General features: G+C 42.3%; 1 protein-coding gene across 1 annotated transcript in view; it reads right to left on the minus strand.

The window, feature by feature from the left end:
* Nucleotides 1–22,150, minus strand: part of shank1 (SH3 and multiple ankyrin repeat domains 1) — a 57,732-nt gene extending 35,582 nt beyond the window's left edge. The window contains exons 1-8 of the mRNA XM_086183867.1: nucleotides 21,605–22,150; nucleotides 8,389–8,592; nucleotides 7,186–7,257; nucleotides 6,801–6,909; nucleotides 4,000–4,154; nucleotides 3,169–3,336; nucleotides 1,002–1,118; nucleotides 393–470 (exon numbers count right to left, since the gene is read on the minus strand). Coding sequence (XP_086039993.1) covers nucleotides 393–470; nucleotides 1,002–1,118; nucleotides 3,169–3,336; nucleotides 4,000–4,154; nucleotides 6,801–6,909; nucleotides 7,186–7,257; nucleotides 8,389–8,592; nucleotides 21,605–22,102 — 1,401 coding nt within the window. The 5' untranslated portion in view covers nucleotides 22,103–22,150. The remainder of the gene's footprint in view (nucleotides 1–392; nucleotides 471–1,001; nucleotides 1,119–3,168; nucleotides 3,337–3,999; nucleotides 4,155–6,800; nucleotides 6,910–7,185; nucleotides 7,258–8,388; nucleotides 8,593–21,604) is intronic.
* Nucleotides 22,151–25,272: the final 3,122 nt, after the last annotated feature.

Here is a 25,272-nt window from a genome sequence, read left to right on the forward strand (position 1 = left end):
AAATCTGGATATGTTACCATAATCAGAATTCTACAGCAAAAACTGCCATAAAATAGCCTCATATACATATTAAGTTGCTATTTTCATCATTGCACAAATGCTTTCAACCTTTATTTCCAATCACACAGGTCAGCGCACAATACAGCAAGTGCTCGGTCTTGTTGACTTCTGCCTTATTTTTGCTCACAAACAAACATAATACAGATGGTCTCAGTTGGCTTTTTCTGAGTTAATGTATCCAGATTCAGGGGTCACACACAATCCCCAGACCTCTGTGTGCATCGCAGCACAATAATGGCTGAAAGTGAAGAAACACTTTCTGCTACATTAAGTTATTAAGACGTTCAAACATACAAACACCCGAGATGCGTAATTATCCATCCAGCCATTACCTGAAAGGGTGTCTGCCCGCTGTTGTTCTTTGTATCTTTGTTTGCTCCACGGTAGAGCAGAATTCGTGCACAGCTTTCCTGCAACAAACAGCTAGGATTAATGTATATTTTATGCGAGATAGTTATTGCATAATTGCACCTCAGGTAGCTACACGGCCACAGACAGTATGAGACAATCTTCTTAGGTGTTGTTTGGTTGTGGTGCTGAATAGTTGGAATAAGTAGGTTGACTATCGGTTGAACATTGAGTGGAGATTTAAGTTTTTTCCCCACCATGAAAACCCGGTTTTGCATTTCATAAGCTGACATAAAATAGCCACCAATTCATCTTCTACACTGAAAGGCAGGGTAAACCCCAGACAGATCGCAAGTCTGTCGCAGGACATAAAATATCTTCTGGTCAAATTCAAATTTGTAGGTGGATTCAAAAGTTCTTCATTTAATTTAATCTTTGTCACAAAGAAAATGCATTTCTGCATTGGCTTGACGTGATGATGCTGTTTTCATGTCAGGATGCTGGACATGAATCTCATCCTACTGCTGTGCATCTCTAGAGTGGACATCTCGACTCACTCGGGAGAATAAATCCATGCGCGCTCGCGAGCCTACCTTGTTGTATAAAGCACAGATGTGCAAGGCAGTGTTTCCAGAGGCATTCTGGGAGGAAGAATCTGCCCCATAGAAGAGGAGGTGCTCCAGATGCTGCGAGTTACCATTCTGACAGGCCTGATGAGGAGAGACGGGGGGGGGGGGGGAAAGAGAGGACAAATAAGAGTGAAAGAAGGAGGATTTATTCAATTGTTTGTTGAAGAAGGCAGAGACGTTAACACTCAATAGGGTGCGGTGAGAAGACACACTATCCAATAATAACATAGAGCAAGATAACACGTTACATTGGTCATCAAAACAATAAAAAAGAAACCAACAACATAACTTTAGCTGGTTTCACACGTGTTTTCATGCTATAATCTTAATTGCTGTTCGCTAAGATCCTTTAAAGTGATTTATCAGACCAACCTCTGACATCGATCAGGTCAACAACTGAACACCTCATCTTTGTCATTCACAGAAAACATTGGGTACCGATACAAGAACACAGTATTTCTAAATGATTACAGCAAACTTCTCAGCTCTGAGCTGACAAAACAAGGGTACCACAGACTTGCCCCCATCCCCACTGTCAACACCATCCCCAGAGGTGGTTGAAGCAAACAAGCCTTGCATGCACACTACTGGGCCTCTCCAACCAAATTAATTAATAGCTGCTATAGTACTAGTTTATCTAACAATTTAGGCATTTTTTAAAAAATAAGTTATGAATCGTTACTTATTTCTGGACATCATCTTTGGGAAACCCTGATGTAAACGCCACCACAGCAACTTAGGGCGTCACAATCTGTTAACCCATTTTAAAGTATTAAAGTATGGTTTGATTTGAATGCTTCAGTACACAAGCACGCACACACACACACACACACACACACACACACACACACACACACACATATAAACAGTGTAAGATGGACAAGAGGTGATTATGAAGTGTGTGACGATCCAGTGAAGCGATACCTGAGTTTTCTCTCCTGATCTTTGATCGCTGCGTCACTGCTGGAGGCCACAGTAGCAAGAAGGATGGAGGGTGACAGGATGTCCGAGATAAATATGAGATGTTGGGTATGAATGGTTTTTGAAAGATGCTACACAGACGTGGCCAATGGGACACAACGTACAGTGATACATTACAAAATGCTTTCATGCACTTTTCACAATAATGCAAAAGAAAAAAAACAAAAAAAACAACAACAACAGCAGAACCAAACACCAGGGGCAGAACTTTTTTTGGAGTCAGTGTCAGAACCCCAAAATAAACACAAAGTAGGTCACAAAGATTTTGCTCCAAGCATCTTCTGCCAAAGAGAGTGGCCTTAGTGTGGAAGTAACTGTGCACACGACAAATGAGAAATAATAGTGGAGAAGATAAACCTTTGATTAGGAAAACGTTCTTATTTGCATATATTCTTACTGAATTCTACTTATGTAACTTTTCTTATTTTTATGGCCAATTTGCTCAGGGAAAAAAAAAACTGTTTAATTCTATGGCGCAATACAATGGCATGTGTAATAAGATGCAATGTACAATGTGGTTTTGAGGTGTGCAGTATGATGTCAGAAGGGTTATTTTTTTCCTTGTTTAATTAGCACCTAAGTTAACACACAATATATCCACATATATCTGTGGAGTGACATTTGTGAAAGGCAGCGATACTGAGGAAAAAATTTCCCTGAGGGGAGAAATAACTGTATTGTATCGTGTAGTATCGTGTAGTATCATATCGAATCATCTGGTGGCAATTTAATTAAAAAACGTGATCGATAGTTTGCGAAATGTTCAGACTGTCCATGACACTCATATGTTGTTGCTTCTGTCATTCAAATTAGCCAAATAAAGTGAATGTTTTCCAAAGTTAAAATCATCTTTTTTGTTCCATTCCTGCAGCTCATCAAGGAAACATCCACGGAAACCAGTGCTGGTATGTCATTACTTTTACTTTTACTTCAATTACTGTCAATCTCATTGCATTCTCCTTTTCTTTTCCAGCTACGTTCTGATAAAAGCTATCATCTCCACTGTCATATTTCTCATTCTCCTGGTATGATGCACTGGGCCGCTGCTTTATGACACACATACAGCAGTTTCCCGTTGAGATCTGACTTTCCATTCTCTCTCTAAAAACAAAAAACACATTAATAGAGTCATGCACATGCACGCGTATACCTGATGTGTCTCATCCCAGCCGTTCTCATCCCTGATGCCCAGTTTGGCATGGTGGTAAAGCAGTGTTTCACAGCAGGAGGTGTCGCCTCCTGTCAGCACAGTGTGGTAGAGCGGCGTCAACCCTCGCCGGTCCTTGTAGTCCGGAGAGGCACCCAGAGAGAGCAGGACCTGCAGGAAGACCCAGCCGAAAAAAGGTCAAACTTCCCATACGGACTGTTCATCAGGGAGCGGGGTCATTTAAGACATTCATGATCCCTAAGAATCCGAAATATTCAAGAAGTAAACTGCAAGAAGTACAGACACAAAGTGCATTCCAGTGTAGGTTACAGAAAGTCAAATAATGTTCTTGGACTTTAAAATCGAAGGAAACACGGGAGGTCATGCGACACCTCAGACTGGAGAGATTTATGTGTTTAATCGCTGTAAATCTTTCTGCAGCCGTTTCTTTGTGGACAATATAACACATACACTTTTGTCCCACTGAATGAGTTTCCCCTCTAAATAGGAACTTAAAACCTGGACTAATGCCTAAAATGTAAATGTGTAGCGTGTCTTTAAAAGCAGGCGATGTTAATTTTAATGCATCTTTTTCTCTCCGGTAGAAACGAATAATAGCTTTTTTGTTCATGTGCAGTTTGTGAGTGGGTGGGTGTGGATTACTGATGTCTGTTTATTCTGTCTTCAGCTTGTCTGCTTATATGGTAACACAAATGAGGATAATACTGTACAATTTGAAGGGCAAATATCCATCTTGCTGATTTATCCCCTAGTGCAGGTTTACCTCCTTTTAGAGCAGGACAAAAAAAAAAGAAAAAAAAGAAAGCCAATTACCAGCAGAGCTATATGGCGGTGGCCTCGAACAGCCTTGTGTAGCGATGTGAGTCCATCTTTGGCACGGAAGTCAATATGAGCCCCTCCCTCCACCAGGACCCGGATGGCCTCACCTCCACCCGGCTCACACTGCACTGCCAGGGACAGCGGAGTCTCTGGAGGACACACACGGACGTAAACACACACACAGAGATTCAGATTGCAACAGCCATTCTTCTACATCAGAGGTATAAATTCTGATTTAAATTATCAGGTTTCTTGAAAGGGAGGCCGCCCAAATGCTTGCTAGTGTGTTTGTTTGTTTGTTTGTTTGTTTGTTTGTTTGCTTGTTCTTATGCCTCCCTGCCAGCAACAGGTGAGGGTCACAGGCATTACTCGATTTGTTCAACAGGAATGGCTCCAGGGATGTTCCTTAAATTTGGCACGCGTGTTCACTGGTACTCACTCGAACTGAAAAGGTTTTGCTGATCAAAGGTCAAGGTCATTGTGGCAGGCACACCTGACAGCAGTATTTCTAGTTGTGTTTGTTTCAACAATAAACATGTTGCATCCTCTCACCAGTAACTGCTCATCAGAAAAGCACAGACTGTCTGACACAGAATTGTAACAGATCAACTGAGCGACAGAGAAAATAAAATTATTTCAAAATAAAGGTACAGGACTAGGACTCTTAACCTCACTTAACCCGCTTGAACTTCTGTCGCAAGGAAGTTCGATGGCACCCACAGGAACAAAAGCGTTTCATCAGTTTCACTAAGAACTGAGCGCTGGCTGCCATGGTGACGAGCGATCTCTTTGGCAAAGAGGAAAGCAACTGTATGCTTTTATCACTAAACTGCTTCTGTATCTCAGGTAAAAATGATACGTGGGAATGTTTTCACTGCACTTCCTCTGGAGCTGCCCGTGAATATCCATCCAGACAACTGACAGGAGCCATACTGGGTGTGGCAGAGTGGTCTCATGTTCTATTAGAAGCACTTTATGAGAGCCTGGAAACCATCTAGGAGACAGACAGAAGTAGAATATGTCAACAATCCTGTGGGGATAACTCACGCGTCCCACAGGGTAATGTCTCATTTATGTCCTGTGCTGCAATCATAGACTTTCTGACCTCAGAGGAAAGAAAGAAGAAGAAACCATTTGATGCCCTGACGAGAAAGTCACTGACGCTGTAGGTCATGTGTTCAGTCGTACTTGATTGTCTGCAGGATCACATGATATTAGTCTGCTCTTTCACGAAAAAATCCAAATTCTATCAGGTTTCACCTCCCTCTCACTGTGCAGAGGAGTCACACTCTGCAACATGCACAGGGGTGTGAGGGTCTGCTAATTGCTTCTTGCACCTTTAATTAAGCCCCAAGCACAAGGTTCAAACTTCAGGGCAGCACAGCAGCATGCTGGTGAGGGGATTTATTAGGGCTCTCTAATGCCCCCTGGTGCTCTGAAGTGGAAGTGTATTTCACACCCGTGCTGACAGGATGTGTTTAGTGTTTTGACACTTGCTCCCACAGCGGCTGGAGTGATGCAGAGCAGCACAGACAAACTGTAAATGAGCCGTCTGCTGCATCCCCTAAACACTAACAGGATCTGAGAAAAGTCTGAGGAGCTGCAAAGCTGAAGACAGGAACGTGGAGAGAAAGTCAACACAGGAGACACTCCGGTCACGCTGCTGCAGGATCAGCCAACTGTATTTAAACACACGTGTGTATGTTTAATGACATTACACTGTGAGGAGTTATCATTGGAGACTGTGTCACTGACAGACAGCCAGAAGAACAACTCTGTAAATGGACAAAAAGAACATGTGGGAGTAGACACAGACATTCTGTATGTGCAGGATGGATGAATCAGAAGAACTGAGGCAAAACCAAAATACATGTTTCCTAACCTCCGAGCTGTTTCCATCTTACTCCAGAAAAGTCTTTGACTCGCACCATGCCTGATTTGCCGATGTTGATCTGCTATACATTTAGGAGCAATTCTCTCATCTTCTTGATGAGGAAGCAAATGGATTTGTGTCATTCTAATTCCTCTAAGAATCATCAAATATTTATTCCATGCACCTCATTAACTTACTGTAATTTGCAGATGTCACTTTTTCATCCTCAAACTTTACAGCTGAATGAATCGCGCTGGTCCAAATCTTCCTGCGCTCCTTCGCAGTGTCCCCTGACAGAATTTAAGGTTTAACTTCCATATTTAAAAGACCTTGCTAGTTTAAGTTTTAATGTTTGAGCTGAGATGGATGGTTTCGTTTTTAGTTTTTTTTGCAGTTCAGGCAAGACACTACAGACAAAACACTTTTTTTTCTTCACTTTTCAAGTCTTTGTTTCAGACTAGTGGACAGAAATACACACTTTGGTGTTTATTTTAGTTCATAATTCAGCTCTAAATGTGTATTCTGGACATTCGGACACTGAAGACTTCAGACAACACAATGATGACTGACATGATGCCATTTGACGTTGATATTTTTTTGGTTTCTCATGTGACTCGTAAGGTGGGTTTTGCAAACGTGAGATTTCAGTTTCTTAACAAGTCAACTTAAAACCAATAAATTATTGTCAGCCAATGTTAGTGTTCATTGCGTAACGGAGATTCACCACAACATTGAGTTCTGGTCACCTGACTTTACAAAAACATCAAACCTCTGAAGATGCTGGTGGCCAGCTGGTGAGTTTCACGGTAATATCTATTCGCTTAAATGTCAGTGTCTCACATTGGTCAACCCTTTGATGACATTAACTTGTACAGCCCTCTGATTGGACCGGGGGTCAGTGCTAACAGCTCCTCTGGCTTACCGCCGGTGTCAGGGTCCTGGTAGTTAGGATCGAGGCCCTTGTCTAAGAACTTGGTCATCTTGTCCACAGCGCTGGTTTGGATATAATCCATAAATTTCTTGAGGCTTGCCTGCATGTGGAGAGAAGAGTGAACTCCTTCTGCCATGGAAATACTGTCTGTACAAAGCACAGCAAATACAGATCAGTATATATGGAGGCGCACGCACAATGCATGGCACACACACACACACACACACACACACAAACACACACACGCACACGCGCTCCTGCAGAGATATACACTATAAACCCAGTATTGATTTTAATGCACTCACAAGCAGGTTTTTATGACTGTAACAGTGCACGTCCATTAGAAACCTACCATCAGGACAAATGGCTTCCATACCTTAGTGTGCAGTTTGGCCAGTTGCTTCTCATCCAGATTGGTCTGTTTGTACACTCTGGTCTTGTATCGGAACTAAACCAGAGGGGAGACAAGAGAAAGGAAAGAGGGACAGTCAAAAGGAAGGAAGAATTAATCCAACACAGAGGGCCTTTGTCCTCAATTCTCTTAGCTTTTGGCCTAGATCCACAAAATGGGGCCTTCAGATTTATTGTGCAGAGAAGCTTTATCTGGTTTGCTATTTAAACCTCCTCCTCTACTTCAGAGAAGACAAGAAATGTGAAAGAAATATTCCGGATTTATAGGCATTTAACGAGTGTTTAAAGACTTCACCGGGTCATAATATACCATGTACAGACTGGATAAGAGATTAACGGGCAGAGAGCTAACTGGACCACTGCTGTGACTCTCCTCTACAGAAAACATCAAAATGAGACCAGCTTCAACAGCACAGAGGACAGGTACAGCAGAGGGAAACCATACAAATGAATTTGCCTTAAATTTGAACTCGAATTCTCAAGGCAAACATTAAAGTCTTACCAAGAATATTTCGTCTAATTTCTAAAAAAAACTAAAAACAACCCACAAACAAGTAACATTACCCTCAATAAGATCTCTCAATAGATAGAATAGATAGATTTTTAAACATAATTTAATCTCATTTCAATTCATCTTATCAAGTCAATTTTACTTGTTATAGATTATCTTAGTTTAACAATGTAGTTTTTGTTGTTGTTTTGCTTGTAATAAATACAATACATTTTGCTTGTAAGAGTGTCAGAATATTCTACCTAATTTAATTTCTCTCATCATAACCACGAGAACTTAATCAACTTTGACTGTTGCGCTAGCAGATTAATCAAATTATTTTACTTTTCCTGTTGATTTTTCTGCTTGTAAAAAATGAAAAAAAAAACAAATGAATACACTTTGCCTGTGCATCAAGTAAAACAGGCACAGCAACAAGCGCCCTCATCATATCGAGAAGCAATTTTTTATGTGAGCCTGTCTTGTCCAATGATATTTATTTATCCATTTATTTACTTGCATCAGAACTTAGACAGCATTGCTCACAGCAGGTAAAGTAAATACCTGACAGACGTTTGTGACATCTCCTCTCTGTAGGCTGACAGTAACATTTCAGCAGCGTGAAATCAGTGACCCCTTGAGGACATTCAGGCTACAATAGTTTACTGGGAGTAGTACCTCCAAATACGGCACCCCTTTCTCAAAGGATTGTGGGTACTCTCGGAGCAACCTCTCCTCCTCCAGGAACTTGGCATCGTGGCCGTCAGTAGCTGGCTGGAACAGACCGTAGTTCAGGACGTCTCGCAAGGACTCGGTCAGGGAGCAAAGCACCTGCTGCTTGGCCTTCCACACGGTGGCATCCGGGTTGAACCGCAAACATTTCTGCAAGAGGGACACAATGAAGTGCACCTCAGCATCAGCTCATGAAGGTGATCTTATGTGGTGGTGTGAAGGTTAGAGGGGCAGACTTGTGACTGGCTGGATAAATCTAGGTGGGGAAAGCTGACAAGCAGTGCCCTCATTACAACCGCTGAGGCGGTACCAACTGCTCCAGTGGAGCTGCACAGAGGCTCCACTGACTGTGGTTGTTCTGGGCAGCTTCCAGGTGTAACTGAATGAGTGTGATCAGGGCACTCTTGCAAAAGAGAGTATCACTCTCAGTCAGAGTCCCCTGAGTAAATGTAGGCTAAAAAAAAGAAAAAAAGATAGTTAATAGAGTTCTCTTTAAAAACCCTCCAAACAGAATTATTCTGGAGTCAGACGATCGAACAGTACCTGGTGCGAGGGTGAAATATTTGGGTTGCTTTGAACTTTCTGTTGCAGAGAGAATCACAGTAGTTCATCTTTAAAAGCTGGAGGCAACAAAGGGAAATGAGCCAGGTAGCTCCGTGTCATAGAGGAAGAAGCTACTGACCTAATCACGCACACACACATGCACGCACGCACACATGCACCTTTTTTTCCATCATGTGGCGTGTGCATACAGGAAAGTACATCACCATCCTGCCACCAGGATTTTGGACGTACAACAAACCATCTGCTTATGAAAAACTACAGTACGTAACAATCGCATGTTTAAGTACAGCTAAAACTTATCAACGTATACAAATGTTGTATTGGGCACGAGTGGCTGGTGATGAATCAGCTCCAGGAACGCCTCAGAAAACAGCCGCCTAACAGACATCCACTGAGGCTGACTACAAATTCTCTGACACTGTAATGGCAGGATGAGTCAAAATATTGTGTCTCATTATTCACATTTTAATTGAAAACAATCACGGACACTTGAAAAGTCAGGGTACGAGAGAGCTCTGCGTTTAGCAGTACGCTTCCGAAGAATGTTCTCTCAAAGGTAATTTGCTACCTAAAAAAATACAATACTGGGATTCAAGAAGGTAGAAATGCACCTTTTGACTCAAAAAAGGTTACAAAGTGCAGTGAAGGGAACACAATTATCTTTCAAAAGGGTTCCCAAAGATTTGCACCCTTTCAGGTACACACTGGTACCTCTATTTGTGAGAGTGTGTTGAAATGATAACAGTGTGATTCTTGCAAGGATTTGTGCCCAATGATATTTTCTTAAGTCTACAAAATATCATTTACCAGCATAAAACACCCCTAAAGCGCTTGTTATAATGGTATTTTGGCTCATGTTTTGCCTTTAGTAAATATTCTTTTAATTACATGATTTTTCATTTTATCTTTTTTTTTTTTATATTATCAAAATGTATTTCTCCATTTCAAAAAAATATAACCAATGAGATTTTGAAGACATTTTATCATAAAGGTAAGTGCGATGTTTCATGAGAAATTAAAGAAAATGGATTTATTTAGAAAAACAAAACAAAACATAGCCCCATTTCATTACATCACTGATAAACAAAATGAACCCAGGCCGAGACTCCAGCACCTCCACCAGCTTAGGCCTGGTTTTCGCATCCTCCTGATTTGATAAAAGCCAAACAGACGTAACCTTGTGCTGTACGTCGCTTTGGACAAAAGCTTCTGCTAAATGAAATTGTAGAATTGTAGAATTGTAGGACCTCCACAATGGAGCTAAAAGCATTTTGTTGTCCTCTATTAAGGTTGAACTTCCCCTGACACTAGAAGTTGCAGCTTGATTGTCCTTGTGTAACACACATCCATCATTTACGCTCATGCACTCTGTGTGAATTGGGACGGAGCGTGAGGCTGCGATAGTGGAACCAGCAGGGGGCGACAGCGTCAGAGTAAAGTGGGTGATTCCCAGTGGCCTCAGTTAGCAGACAGAATATGAATGGCGGTGCAGCATCTCCAGCGGAGTCCAGAACGGCCAAATGTATAACGGCTGAGAGGCTCAGTCAGCAAACTGGAGCGTAACTCACTACACAGATGGTTTACAGAAGGATTTGGGGTCTCTCTCTCTTTCTCTCTCTCCTTCTGACCTTGAGGCACCAGCGTGATGGTTGGCCCATGCAAAAAAAAAACAAAAAAAAACAGCCAGCTGCAAGAATTCCTGCCTCTTTGCTGCATTACTGCATCTTGTAGCCCAGAACAGTCGCTCAACCCATTGTCACTCGTCTTAATCTCTTTACATGCACGCAAACGCACACTAAGAGTGTGCGTCCTACAAAGAACGAGAAAAAAACCCAGGACGGGTCGGGGGTGGGGGTTGTGCAGGGGAGAAACATAACATTTTCCTCCCTCTATTTTATTCAGAGTCTCCGTTCTCGAACAGCCAACCCGGTCACCATGGCAACCGGTTCATTAGCGGAGCAAGCTGCTTGTTGCCATAGAGACATCCCTGTGTTCCCTTGGAGATGGGGTACTGGAAGGGTGTGTGTATGTATGTGTGTGTGTGTATGTGAGAGAGAGCGAGAGAGAGCGAGTGCATGTGTGTTTTTGTGTGTGTGTGTGTGTGTGTGTGTTACAGCAGCGTGGCAAAAGAGAGCAGAGTAATAGGGAGGGTGAGTGTTGAAGAAGAAGAAGATGAAGCGCTGTGTCTGTTTATATTAGATTAGGCTTCACCCGTGCGCGCACGCATGCATGCATGCACGCACGCACGCACGCACGCACAAGCCTTCACTTTGCTAACAGTCCTGTTAAAGGGTGCAGGCAGACAGAGAAGTAAAGCAGGAGGGACTGATGGTTAATTCTCATGCAGGAGTTCACCTCATTATGATAATCAGCGTAAAATAATGGAGATTCTTCCGATGCTTCTGATTTCTTGGAGCGCTCAGCCAGGCGGCCATGTTTCCTTATTGATCCGTAAACCTCCAGGAATTTGAGTGATCTTCCAACTTCGAACTGGCCAGCCAATTAGGGCTCGTCACAGACACCTCATTGGATTTGCAACGCGGCACACACTTCCTAATGATTGCAGCAGCTCTGTATTGTTAGCGATGCCAGCTGACTGTCTCACTGCCCAGTCACTCTATCACACTGCTTTATTTAAATGGCAGGTATTATTGTCTCAGACAGCCTTGTAATTTATGAATCTTCAATGGTACACTTACAGTGGTGTTTGCAGGGCCCTCCAGTGGGCAGACAGCTGGGTTTGTACAGCAAATCCTTCAGGATAAAAATCCTGCGTTATTAGTTTGAGGAAGATCTGATGAGAATATAAAAATAGACGCGCCAAAAAGAGTTCAGTTGCCAGCAATGATACGTCCTGTATTTTCACCTAAGGAGCTGAAACGAGTGCTTTAGCTAAGATAAACCAGGATCAACACCCTCTCCCCCACCTGGTTAATTCCCGTTTGCTAGTTTAATGCCGGACTCATGCTGTTGGACTAATTTTAACTTTCAGACTGGGAAAATTCACATGAACGGCCCCTTCATGTAAAAAAAAAACAAAAAACAAAAAAACGGCCAAGTCTGAAATAATTTTGTTGCTGGAGTTACCAATATGATGTCATGTATCCAGAAAAAAACGGTCATCGTTATTCACATTTTTATTGAAAAACGTATTGGAAGGACAAACACGGTCCTAAAGTCGGCGAAACTCTATTGTGACATCTATAAAAGGCAGATATATTGCTAATTGCTGCAGCTGGCAGGCCTGTGTTGTCCTCTCAGACAGCTGCTGCAGCGCTGATACTGCCAGCCGTTGATAACCACAATCAATAATAGAATGATTCTTGCATTTAATTATGAATTGCGGTCCTAATGTGGAGAGTTGTAACCAGAGAAGAGTTTTTATTTACTGTCGCTCAGAAAGACAGGGGGAGAAAGATGGGGGGGGGGGGAGAGAGAGAGAGAGAGAGAGAGAGAGAGAGAGAGAGAGGGAGAGAGAGAGAGAGAGTGTACTGGGAGCTGTTAATGGAGTGTGTGGATCTCTTTCTTTTTTTTTTTTGCTTTTTATTCTGTTCCTGAACAGGCTGGATGGGCTCACTATTACTCTCCTGAGTCCTTCACCTGCTGTTTATATACATATAGTTTATCTTCTTTTAATGTTGCTACTTCAGAGTCAGTGCGACGATCTGCAGGTCATTTTCACAGCGTATTCACCACTGTGTGGAGAAGTGATTTTCAGAAGCCCACAAGTGTGTTTCATTACTTAATATTCCTGAAGCTGCGACCCAAGAGCACCAAAATTCATTTTAGGAAAACACTTGAGATTTGGAGACTCCGGCTGTCGCAGCTTGTACTTAACTTGAAAGTATCTCAGGAATTTCAGTCTCACATTAAACACTTAATGCAGCTTTCAGCTCCTTGTTCTCTTGTGGTTTTTTATTGTTATATGGAACAAAAATTTCTGTCTTGCCTCTTTAAGCCGTGATCACACTTTCCCACTCACAAACGCCCACTAATTCTGTCCTTGCTGCTCTTTATCTAACTCTGCCTATCTCCATCTCATTCTCCGTCCTTCTCTCTGTCTCTCCGCCTCTCTGTGACAGCTCTGTCACTTATCTATGCTGAAATAAGAGTCGCTGCTCTCCCTCTCTCTCTTTTTCTCTCGCTCCATCTCTGTCCCTCTGGCCTTTTTTCTGCAGGCCAAGTGCAGGGGGACTAGAAACCTTTAATGAGATCTGTGGGGAAATGCCTCCCCACCCACCCACCCGAAACACTCACACTGCTGCCATGTCACCATTTAAGCCAACTTCTTTCTCCTCCTCATATCTCGGTTTCTGTATCTGGCTCAGCCACTCCAGCCAGCAGTTCATAAGAAGAGCAAATCAATTTCTTTTAAGCATTCCTTTCACCCTCCTTGGCTTCATTCTCTCTTCATTGTCTTTATCATCTTTAACTGCTCCTCCCATACTTTCCTCTTCATTATCTCAACCCCTCTGCCCCCCGAGTATTAACATAAACGGTTGACAATGTCTTGCAGTACTTCACGTCGTAGAAATGTGTGTGTGTGTGTGTGTGTAAGTGTTTGTGAGGTCAAATGCAGCCTGAGGGCCACTGGCGAGTTTATAAAGAATTCAGCTTGAGCGAAACAGCGGAGAGAAACTCGTCTCACGCTGTTTAATGCTCTCAGCAGGCAAAGTTGATTGCGTGTGTGTGAATCTGACAATCTAACCAAGCAGCGAACAAAAGTGCCTCGACCTCCCGCTGCGACGCGATCACATCAGCAACGGCTGACACACAGATACAACTGCCGTGCACACGAGTGAGTTAATGTACCGGAGCCATCTTCATCAGCCACCAGGAAGAGGAAGATGAGAGCAGAGCATCGAGGTCCAGGAACAACCATCGGTGCTAGAGAAATTATGCAGATACTTCAATCAGATAAAAGCAGTGGTTGAAATATACTAAAATATTTAGATTTTTCTGCCATTTCAGGGAGAAAAATTGTATTTCCTACTCTATGCGCCGTGTCTAAGTGCTATTTACACACCATTATCACTCATTGAGGCGGAGCTGCTTCAAGCTGACTTTAGCTGCATCTATCCAACACGAGCACCACCATTGAGGTACCAAGTAAATATATTCAACATTCCAGTGTCTCCAAGATGGTTATTTGCAGGACAAACAACATGCAGACATCTAAGTTGAGCCTCTTTAGAGCTGCTGATTCCACATCACACCGTTTGAAGTTACTCCAGCAGCAGAGTCACAGAAAATCCGGCCGACTCACTGGCTATTTGTTACTTCGAGCTACATTTTTTTTAAACCAAATATAGCTTCATTTATGAAAACGTCTTTTGAACTGCAAATCATCACACCAGTGCTTACTGGCTCCTCTGGGGGGGATGTCTGGATAAGTTTTCTTCAATGCAGTTTCAGCATGTCAAAACTGACCCTTAAGGTCCAGAGACAAAAGCGAGAACTGCAGCTGTGTGTTTTAATAACGTCTCAAAATCCTATTCTGCATTTCAATGAGAAAAAAAAAAAAAAGTACAGTGGAAGAACTCCCAAACAAATAAAAAAGGAGGGGATGAGAAAGATTTATCCTCTCAATATGTTCACAGGCACTTAAAGTCATGAAGAGGAACAGCTTGGGCTGGCTCAAGTGTTTCAATGATGCTCAAGGTTGAAACTAGAAGTCTGCCTCTGGACGAGCGCCACGCTCCAAATGAATCAAGGCTGTCTGTCTAAATGAGGAGGCTGAATGCGCCCACAAATCCAAAGGTTTTCTGTCTCTTTCTCCTGACAATATGTCCCGATTCAGAAACATCCATCACATATCTTTATTTACTTTAAAGGTCCTAAAAATATATAAATATATATAAAAATATATATGTCAGGGTCAACTTGTCTTGGAATCATGACAAGAAATCGCGGTTTGAAATCAATTCAATCAACAGTCCAGGAAGATCAGTGACCAGCTTATCGGCTCCACGCAAGACTGGCACTGTTTCACAAATTGCCAAAACCAGTATGCTAGGCTGACTTATCCAGTCCCGCATTTATCAGAGTTCAGTGTGGGGTTAAGTACCAGTGTTAGCGGACGACCAGGTGCCAATGTGGAACTGAACCAGTGGCCCTCATGTTGGTTGGACATCTCCACAGAAACCAAATGCTGGTGGGAAGCTGCATGAGAGTCTGCAGACAGCGTGAGCAACTCAGCGGAGCTAAGATTTCCAGCTACTGATTTGCAACTTCCTTCCCAGGCATTAATGCCGGCGTCATGAGCAGCAGCCCGACTGGAACCACAACATCAGCCAGCGTGTCATAGTCAATTGACATCAATAAAGTTCTAATCAAAGAGCATCAAACACCTTTCAGAAGTGCAAAACACTGATTACAAATGGTGGATTAAAAAAAATGATACTGGCCTGATCCGTGTCTGATCCGTCCTAGACACTGAACCCCTAATTGCTCCTGATGAGCAGGTTGCCATCCAGCACGGCTTCCACCATCAGCGTATGAATGAGTGTGTGTCAACAAGGCGACGCTGTAAATGTCTCCGACTAAATTTTTAAGGAGAAAGGCTGAATAAATGAACTCCTTTACTAGTGTTTATGACACGAGGGGGGACTTTCATCACTCCAAATCCTCCTCCATCGATTCATAACATTTGCATTTGCCTGCTACAGTTACTCCCTCGTCTCATTACAACACAATTAACGAGCAATTAGAGCGTATGGAGGGTGAATTAGCTGACATGTGGAACAGACCTAATGTACTGGGAGGGTAAAGGGATATTACCCAACACCAGTGAGGAGAGAGGGAGAGGCAGAGATGTACCAGAGGAGGAAAAGGTGGGGGAGAGCCGAGAGATTTTATTCTGAAAGTAAAGGGTGTAAGTGAGAAAGACAGAGGGAGTGTCAGACTAAATGTCAGAGTGGTGGTGAGTTGTTCTAACTCCTTTGACCTTGGGGAGCAAGACAAGTACGTCTCAGCAGGAAGCCTACAAGCGGGTTTTACTTCTTTCATGTCAATGTTGAACTGGATGTCTGAGCAAGATGATTCGCACATGAGATATTCACGTTGCTTAAAAGAAGAAGAAGAAGGAAAACACACATAAATACCGTTTAGTTGGTGACTATGATGGTGCTAAAAGTACACACACATTCATCAACAAATACTTGTTTACTGTAGACTTTTCAGGGACTGTTCGTGTAGTTCTGGCAGACGAAGACAACGTAAAAGGCAATAAGAGAAACAGATGAGAATTTAGAAGGCAGGTAACTCAACTACCTCCTTCGAGATTCTGAACATCTGACGGACGTCTTCTCCCCCTTCTTTCTTGATACATTCATCAAGTTGCGCCCAACATTTAAGCGGCTTCTTAAACAGCAGAAGATTTCCCAGGTATCTACACTTTGCCCATAACTTTTACTCCCTACACTTTCACACAAAATATCTGTACTTTGTCCTCACTACGTTTTCAAAATGGGCAACTTAGCTGGACATAAAAATGCCATAATAAAAGAAAAAGATGTATTTGATCATGCAGATGACATTCTCATCCGCCAGCATCAATACCTGAAAAATCTACCACTCTAAGTACAGGAACAAAGTATTTGTACTTCATTACGTCTTATCTATGTCTACACTTCAGATTCCACGAAAAGAGAAATTGTGGAAATATATTTGTTCCACAATGATCGGATGGGAAACATTTTAAGTATGAAAACTGAAATTGACCAATATATAGACAATAACAGGGTTAGCAAATTACAGTCACCTCTCCATTCTGATCAATACATAACCATATTCCATTCATTCACAGCTCATCCTTACTGCTAACAAAAATCAAAAAAGGTCAGGGAGAGCATAAAATCCTCTCTACACTCTCAGGGAAAAGTCCATTTGTCCTTGTCCTGATAAAACTTCAAGATTATTAACTTTCAGAACATCTTTATTTTATATTATTTACTGATCTGAAGCAGCCGTGCCAGCTCAGAGGGGCCCTCAAAGTGTCAAACAGTCTGTTTAAAGCAACTGAAACTGAAAATGTCAAGTTGACAAAGTTTTAAAGGAACAGTGAAGCACTAAGCCTTTGTTACTTTATTTAAGTCGTTGTTGTTTTTTTTTCTCCAGGTATCTGGATTTTTACCAGATAATGTATTTTTCTGGACACTTTTTAACTTTCACTCCTTGGAAAATAACACATTTGACTTGTTACATTGTGAAAACAGACTTGTTTGAATAATGCAGCAGAGCAGAATTTTCTATTATTTTTATATTGTGCATCGTTGCATGTTTCAACCCGAAATACACGGGCCAGTAATCATCCACATCTGACAGCCGTTTAAATGTTTGTCATATTTCTGTTACTGACATCGAAACCCGATTTGCACATTATAGCAAAAAAAAAAAATAAATAAATTCAGTATACTGTTTATTACTTCATTTGAAGTTAAGAATTGTTTGATAGTCTGTACTATATTTATTCTACATTTTAACTGTAGCGGTAACTGTGCTAGTATTTTATATGAAAAAAATGAGAGCTCTTCCTCACCTCTGCACTGAGGGGCTGGTGGACTGAATGTAGATTTTACTGCCTCTTGTAACTGCTGTTTGGTTTTTGTTTTTTGTTTTTTTCCACCGCTGCAAACAGACTTTATTAGTTTTTCTTTTATAACGAATTATATTTACAGTTTTGGAAGTGGGAAAATGAGGTCAACTTTAAAGAGAACATAAAATGCTGCTTTAAGGCAGGAAATGTCAGTATCAGTCGGCACTGGTTTTTAAAAGCCCTCTGCTCTGGACCCTTGTATCAGTACTGCTGATTTCTACTTCTATGTACTCATTTCACCTTTATTTATTTCTGTCGTCTTCACTTCATCCATCTTGGTTTCTCTCTAGCCAACTGTCCTCTTCCATCTGTGGTTATGTCTTTCTAAGCTTTGTCTTTATCTATTCACTTTGATCTACTTCCATCTGTCCTTCTCCATTTACCTTCATCTTCTTCATTGCACCTTTATCCTGCTTCCACTTCCATCCACCCTGTTCTATTTCTTTCTGCTTCCATTTCCAAACACTCTTCTCTGTGTGTTGATTCTCCTTCTTTCCATCTTTAAGAGACTATTGAGCTATTTCTGAGGGTTTTTTGCCCCTCAAGTGAGCATCCTCCCATTCATCCATCTTTTTACAATTAAACTTTGATGCCGATTTTGTTAGAATAAATAGGCAGCTGTGAATTATTTATGCCTGGATTTAAAAACACTGAGTCACACACACTGGTGCATCAACACACATTCGTGCACACACTGCTGAAAACACCCCTGCACAGATCAATAATAAATCACACAGCAGCAAGAGGGAGGAAGAAGCGTTGAGTGAGGCATTTATAGTGCACTGGGATGGTAAACATAAGATATGAGCCTGTATATGCACAGGCATGCACAACTGCATTTGTTTAATTTGCAGATTCATTATGACGCCTGCTTTTTAGCCAGCAGTGAACTCATTACTGACCCAATCACTGAGAGGGTCGTCTGAAGAACCACCATCCCAGAAAATGACCCGCATTGAGGTTAAACGTATGATATCTACTTCTCTGCAGTAAAACATTTGTCGTATGTACACCTTTCTGTCTTAGGGAAACATCAATCATCTGCAAATTTAATCCAGATGGCAATTTATGTTTTCATATAATATGTATTCCCTTTTCAGCATGCGAAAGTGTTGTGTTTCTCTGCTACATTTTTATGACATCCTTTTTAGATTGTGGTCATTTTAAATAATACATTTTAACCAGATGGAGAATTTTTGTTAAATGGAGTCACTCTGTGTCTGCCATAACAAGATAAATAAAAAACAATTTTTAATTTTAAATGGTTTTACTCTGCAGTTTCCCCAGTTTCAATTATAAGGTCTATTTGTTTCAGAGAAGAGGAGATCTGTGCAGATTATTCGACTTCCAGGAAAAAAAAATCCTGAAAGTCTAATTCTTGAATTATGAGAGAAAAACGTGAGCAAAGCAACTCAGGCCCCACGGTTTCCATAGAAGAGCATCAGAGCTGCAAATTCTCTTCCTATTTACTGATTTATTATTCTTGAGGTCAATTTGATTGCAGCAACTTTACCTCTAATGACTATAATTTAACATTTTACCAAGGATTATTTTTGACATTTATATGATAAAATAACCTGTTAAATAAAACAATAAAAAAAAGTGTTAGTCATTGTTTGGAGATGTCATGCTATGTTAATGGGGTGGCACGGTGGTGCAGTGGTCAGCACTGTCCCCTCACAGCCAGAAGGTTCCAGGTTCGAGCTCCGGCTAGAACACGGGGTCTTTCTGGGTGAGTCTACATGTTCTCCCTGTTCCTGCGTGGGTTCTCTCTGGTACTCCGGCTTCCTCCCACAGTCCAAACACATCAAGAGGGGACGAGGTTAATCCAGACTCTAAATTGACCGTAGGTGTGACTGTGAGAGCCAATGGTTGTCTGTCTCTACGTGCTGGCCCTGCCATGGACTGGTGACCCATTCAGGGTGAACCCCGCCTCTCGCCCGAAGGCAGCAGGGATAGGCTCCACCCCGTGACCCTTAACAGGATAAGCGGTAGAAAATGGATGGATGGATGTTATGTTAATGGCATCACATTGATCCAAAACAAACCTGTAGGGCTGAACATGAACCTGCTTTATTGAGCATTTTCACCAGTTTAAAAAACTGAGTCCATCTGTTTTGAGAGGAGAAGAGAACTATGAGCTCCGGGCTAAAACCTCCTGACAACATAAAACTGAGGGAATGGAATTTCTGAACCCTCACCAAGTGTTTTGTACCCAAACCAAACTAGACCTTAACCAAAAAGTTCCCACATTCGTCAACAGTGATTTGGACGGCATTAATATGTCAATATGTTTCCTGTTCTTTGTAATTCAATTATCAGTACAATTATACAACTCATCTCATGATTCACTCGTCACAAAAACACGGGGGGGGGGGGGGATTAAAAGCAGCCTGGCTGTGTGGCTTCTGAGTGGGAGAACGGCGTACTGTACATGGAGGCTTCTCCAACCTGTGAAGCCAATTTAGACACACTTGTGATGCAGGCTTTCCCACTGATGGGATATGAGACCGCATCTAGCAAATGCAGAGCAACGGTGGATCGCTCTATCATGATTCTAGACAGCGCTCTTAAAACCAGTCACACCTAAAAGGGCTTTTCACGGTGTGCTTTATTGCACAATTTAGAAGCTCTTTGGTGACATTAAGCTGGAGGCTGTGCTTCCCCTCCTGCTACCCTCTCACTTCCTTTAAACTTGCCTCTCTTTGACTCTCCAAATCCTCTCCTGCTTGTAGTGTTTTTAAAATCCCGTTCTGGCTCATATATTACCATTGTGATTGCTCTTGTATGCAATTTCGCTCTTTGGAGCGGGGTCACCTTGAAAGTCTCTCCCTCCCTCACAGATCAGTCACTTTGCTGACAAGCATTTGTGCTTCTTCCTGCCAGTGATGCAGCCCAGAAAGAATCTCATCAACATAATGTGCCCATTTCTCAGAGACTTGCAGTGTTTATTGAGTGCTACATATTGCAGCTTTTGACTGAAGGGATCAGAGTATACAGGAGTCAGTGAGGCCTGAAAGTCCTACAGGAATCCTGAGTGTCTGCATGTCTCTCTTGTCGTGACGTCGGGCAGTGAAAGTGATGAATTTTTTATCAGATTTTAGATGGACTTTCGAATGAACAGTCTACAAGGATTGAATATCACCCGTGACCTGATGGCTCAGGAAAAAGTCTCAATGCGGCCACGAAATATTCCATATTTTACCAACAGGGTTATATAACGCCATAACACACTGTGGACGTGCAGAATGTATTCCACCAGAGGCGTGGCGCGTAGTTTTTAAACCAGCCATACTTGAGTTGTTTGTTTGTTTTACTTCAAATAATAGCAGGTGAGCTAATACATTTTGAATAACAGGAACGTTTACTGAAAGAAATATATTGCAGAAATCAGCCACAGGAGGAGATGGTGCAGAATTGCGTGGGAGCAAATGTGGTGCGCGAAGCTGACCGGTCGCAGCTGTTGCGGTCTGTGTCCCATCGACATACAGCAACATTCCAAAATGGTGCATGCGTCAGTTTGAAAATGAGGTACAAACGGACCTTAAGATAATCAGTACAACAGGTGGACAAGAGAAAACGCCGACAAAGTTTTGAGAGCAGATGGAAGCAGGACTTTAAGTGACTTAAACAGATGTCCTGTTAGAGAAAGGACACCTTCAGGCAACGCCACGTCACAATTGGTTAAAGTAGACAACATTTCGGGTGCACAGAAATGGCCACTGAAAATGTTGACTTGATATGTATCTGTGTTGAGCGGAGAAACAGAATATCAACATGTAATTCTGGTGACTAGCATATAAATGTACCGTTCTGTGCAATGGAAGAGGAGTGGGGCTTTAAATACAGCACCAACTAATGAATTTAGGACGGATGTCATAAGATCTGGAGAGCAGCAAGAACATGCGTGAAAACCAAGAGCCTTCAGGTCTCTGGCGTCAAGATCTTTGTGTCTGGAAATCGAAATACTGATGCCATCATGTTTGCAGTGACAACACTGACCGTTTGCTTTATGTCCGGGATGCCAATGCGAAACACCATCATGGCAATGTGGGCGTCCTCAGATGGCACCGAGCTGGCACTACGCTCCTTCAGCCTCCTCTGTTGCTGCTGCTGCATCTGATTGGCTGGCTGTTGGTGTGTGGGATTGGACGAATAGGGGTTTGCGGTGTGTCCAGGGTTACCTGTCCTCATCTGTCTGTCCCCGGCGTGTCGTCCAGCCAGTTTACCTGACTGCCTGTGTCCCTCACCCCTGCCCCCCTGTGACAGGCCTCCTCTCCTGACCTCCTCCACCATCTCCTCCTCATCGTCTTCCTCCTCCCCCTCTAGCTCTCCATTCTCCTCCTCCCCGTCCTCATCGCGGTCGTCTTCTTCCATTTCCTCCTCCTCCTCTTCCTCCTCCTCTTCCTCGTCCTCTGCCCCTGGATACAGATGTCGACTGTTTCCCAGCATCCTTTGTTGCTCCTCGTCGCTGGACAGGGGGCTGAATGGCATCGTCATGGGGACAGAGCGGGCAACACCAGCAGCAACACCATCATTCCCAGAGAGACACTGCTATGAGGAAGAAAAGAGAGACGTCAGTAAACACCACTGAAGAAGAAGACAACACACTCTCGCCTCGATGTGAACAGACCGCTTCAGTTACAGACAACATATCCAACCCTCGCCACATGATGACACCTCATTTATAAATGAACCCACTTCTGCTGCTCATCTTCAGCTTCCAGACACTTGCCAGACGTTCGCACTCTCTCACCCTGCCAGACTCACGGCTGTCCCACAATAGGATGATACTACGTTGGTACTTCTAGTATAGAAGTACAGCAACAGGTGCTAACCTTCTGTGACGACATTCCGAGAGGAAAAATATGTTATATTACCTTCATGCTAGAGCAAACCAAAGACTGTGCAGCTACTGCTTCACATTCTAAGCATTTAACGGGTGAGGTGACCTTTATAATATAGCAGTCACAGGGAATGGCATGTCAGTCAGCTTAACACTGGCTGCTGTTGTTCATAGAGACGACTGTCTTTTTCAGCATTTTTCGACAGCGGATCAGTTTGAAATATTGGGAGCAGAAGTGGAACAAGAAGGAGCAGCCACAGCAAGCTGTTAGACGAAGAGCTGCAGGCGACAGGCTCCAACTTCTAACTGACTCCTTCGCTGTGTGATGCTGAGCCGCAGACTCGCTCCAGATGCAGCAGAAAATCAGTTTCTGGCTCACAGAATGATGGAAGAATGGCGATGGGGCCTGGCTTCTTTATCAACCTCCTCTTGCTGTTCTGTTGTCAGCAGTAACAAGCTCTTCATTCAATTTGAGTCACTTCTTGCCAGAGGATAATTCCTAGCATGTTTTTGGTGACCCTGGGTCCGTTAACTTGGTCAAACCTTAATCCAGGATGAACATTTTTATGTTTGTCACACTGAAGTCCGTCCCCTTTTATAACTTCTTCTTCAGCTCAAAGTGTCAACTCTGGACATTGAAGGATCATATAGAAGAACTAGAAAAACCCAAAGAGCTCATACTTCCTCCGAGGTGACATTTCAGCCCCTGGAACTTAAATTCTTGGGTCCTTATTGAAGCTACGGGCAGTAATAAGCATAAGTACGTCAAAGAGTAAAGAGTAAAAAAACAAAAAACAAAAAGCATGTCATTTCCTGCTGCCACCAGGTGGCACTACGACTAATTTGCCTCAAAACTGATCCCCGAATCTTTGCATAATCTTGCTAACAAACAAGCAGATGAGCGCCAGAGACAACATGACCTCCTTGGTGGCATTAATGAGCATAATTCTTGATATACAACATTACAAATACACAGTGAAGGAAATTAAGTGCCAGCCTAATTGTTTTGGGGGTTTTTTTGGCAGCCCAAAGAGAATATTTTTGCTAATTTACACAGTAATATTGATAATGAATGAAAAACTAAAATGTTCCAAGTGTTTTGCCTTGTGGCTAAATGCCAATTTCCTCAAATAAATATCTACTAGTATTAATAAAAGGTTTTATGGTTATGTTCAGGTGCTGGCTGCCCGAACTGAAGGGGGGGCCACAAACCCTGGTATCTGTTCTCTTTATGAAGGTCTTACTGGATGTTGCTTTATTCATTTATTTACTGCTCATTTTCTTCTAAATCATTTGAAATATATCTCTTGAATTATGTCAGAATAGCATTTTATTATTATCATCATTAATTCAGTATCTCTAAGTTGCATGTAAACGCCAATCTCATCGCCGTGGTCGACCAGTAGACTCCAGAGAAAATAGGCCCTCAGGATGGACAAGAGCTCTTCAGTTATATACTCCACCGCTCTCGCCATCATCGCTGAGAGAGCCAAGAAGCCATTCAGAGCATCAGCGGTGCGGCGCTGCATTCAAGTACAAGCCGAGCAAGATAACAGATCGGTCCCTGGTGGCTGTGTGCTGGCCCTACGCTCCTCCAAGATTTTCAGCACCACCTCATTGTGGACAGCTCCACACAGCACCAAGCAGCACAGCACAGAGACGGAGGGAGAGGGAGGGAGAAACAATGCTGGCATAGCAAGAGCTGACCACAGTGAAAGTCTATCATCTTGAAACATTCACGAACTTGTAGTTTACTTGCTGCATTATAGGGCCGAACATTTGGAGAAAAGAAAAATATGTAATTGCAATTATATTATTTTAACTGGCATTGCAATCGAGATGTCCATCCATCCATCTATTTTCTATACAGCTTATCAGTTAAGGGTCACGGGGATCGAACCAGCGACCCTTCGGTTGCTCGACGTCCACTCTACCTCCGAGCTGTGCCGCCCCCCATAATCGAGATGTGATTGACATTTTAAATGTTGTTTTTTTGTGTTTGTTTTTAGCATTATTCATATTTTAATTGCGGAAAAAAATATTTAAATAATAATAGTGTGATTTTTGCAGGCATTTGCACCAAATTTGTTTTCTTGAGTCTTCAGAATACCATTTGCACACGAGCACATCTCTGCATCGTCACAATCGTTTTAGAGACATATTTTTTTCCCTTTGCGCCTCCTGCAGTTGGGATATTTCAGTAGACGACACTACAACCTAAACAGTTCATGCAGTTAAGATCAATTGATCAGCATTACTGCATTAGAACCTTAACATAAGTTTTTGCCTCCATAAATGTTTGACAGTCACCCGATTCCAAATTTGCAAACAAGGATCTGAACCCTGTCAGGACAGCGTGTCACAATCTTGATTCTAAATGTGATATTGTTGGAAATGGTTCTCATTATTGCGACCGTCTAAATCAAAGGGAGGCAGGCTATTTTTCTTTTAATTTTCTCTACAATTCTCTTTTTGTTTTTCCTCTCTGCACCCCCACCTACTCGGTCGTGTCTGTCTGGCAAGCCCCCGAGTTGGAAAAACACAACAACAAAACACATCTTTTTAAATAACAATTAAAAAATGCAAATGACAGTTATCAGGGCAACTGATCATCAGGCAATGGTATATCTTCAGATGTTTTTTTCTCCCCAAATAAAGATTAAAAAAAAAAAGTCAACTGAATCCCGATCTGACAAGACTTTTCATCTTCACACTCATCTGTAAAAACATCTGTATCCTGCTGTTTGTTTTCATTTGGAATAGATATCGCCAACAGAATAATGAGGTAACTTTAAATTGTAAATTAACATGTGTGCGAGTGTGA

Source organism: Aulostomus chinensis, chromosome 18 (assembly GCF_037954235.1).
Source record: "Aulostomus chinensis isolate RoL2024-O1b breed Wild chromosome 18, RoL_Achi_v1.0, whole genome shotgun sequence".
Classification (NCBI taxonomy): Eukaryota; Metazoa; Chordata; class Actinopteri; order Syngnathiformes; family Aulostomidae; genus Aulostomus; species Aulostomus chinensis.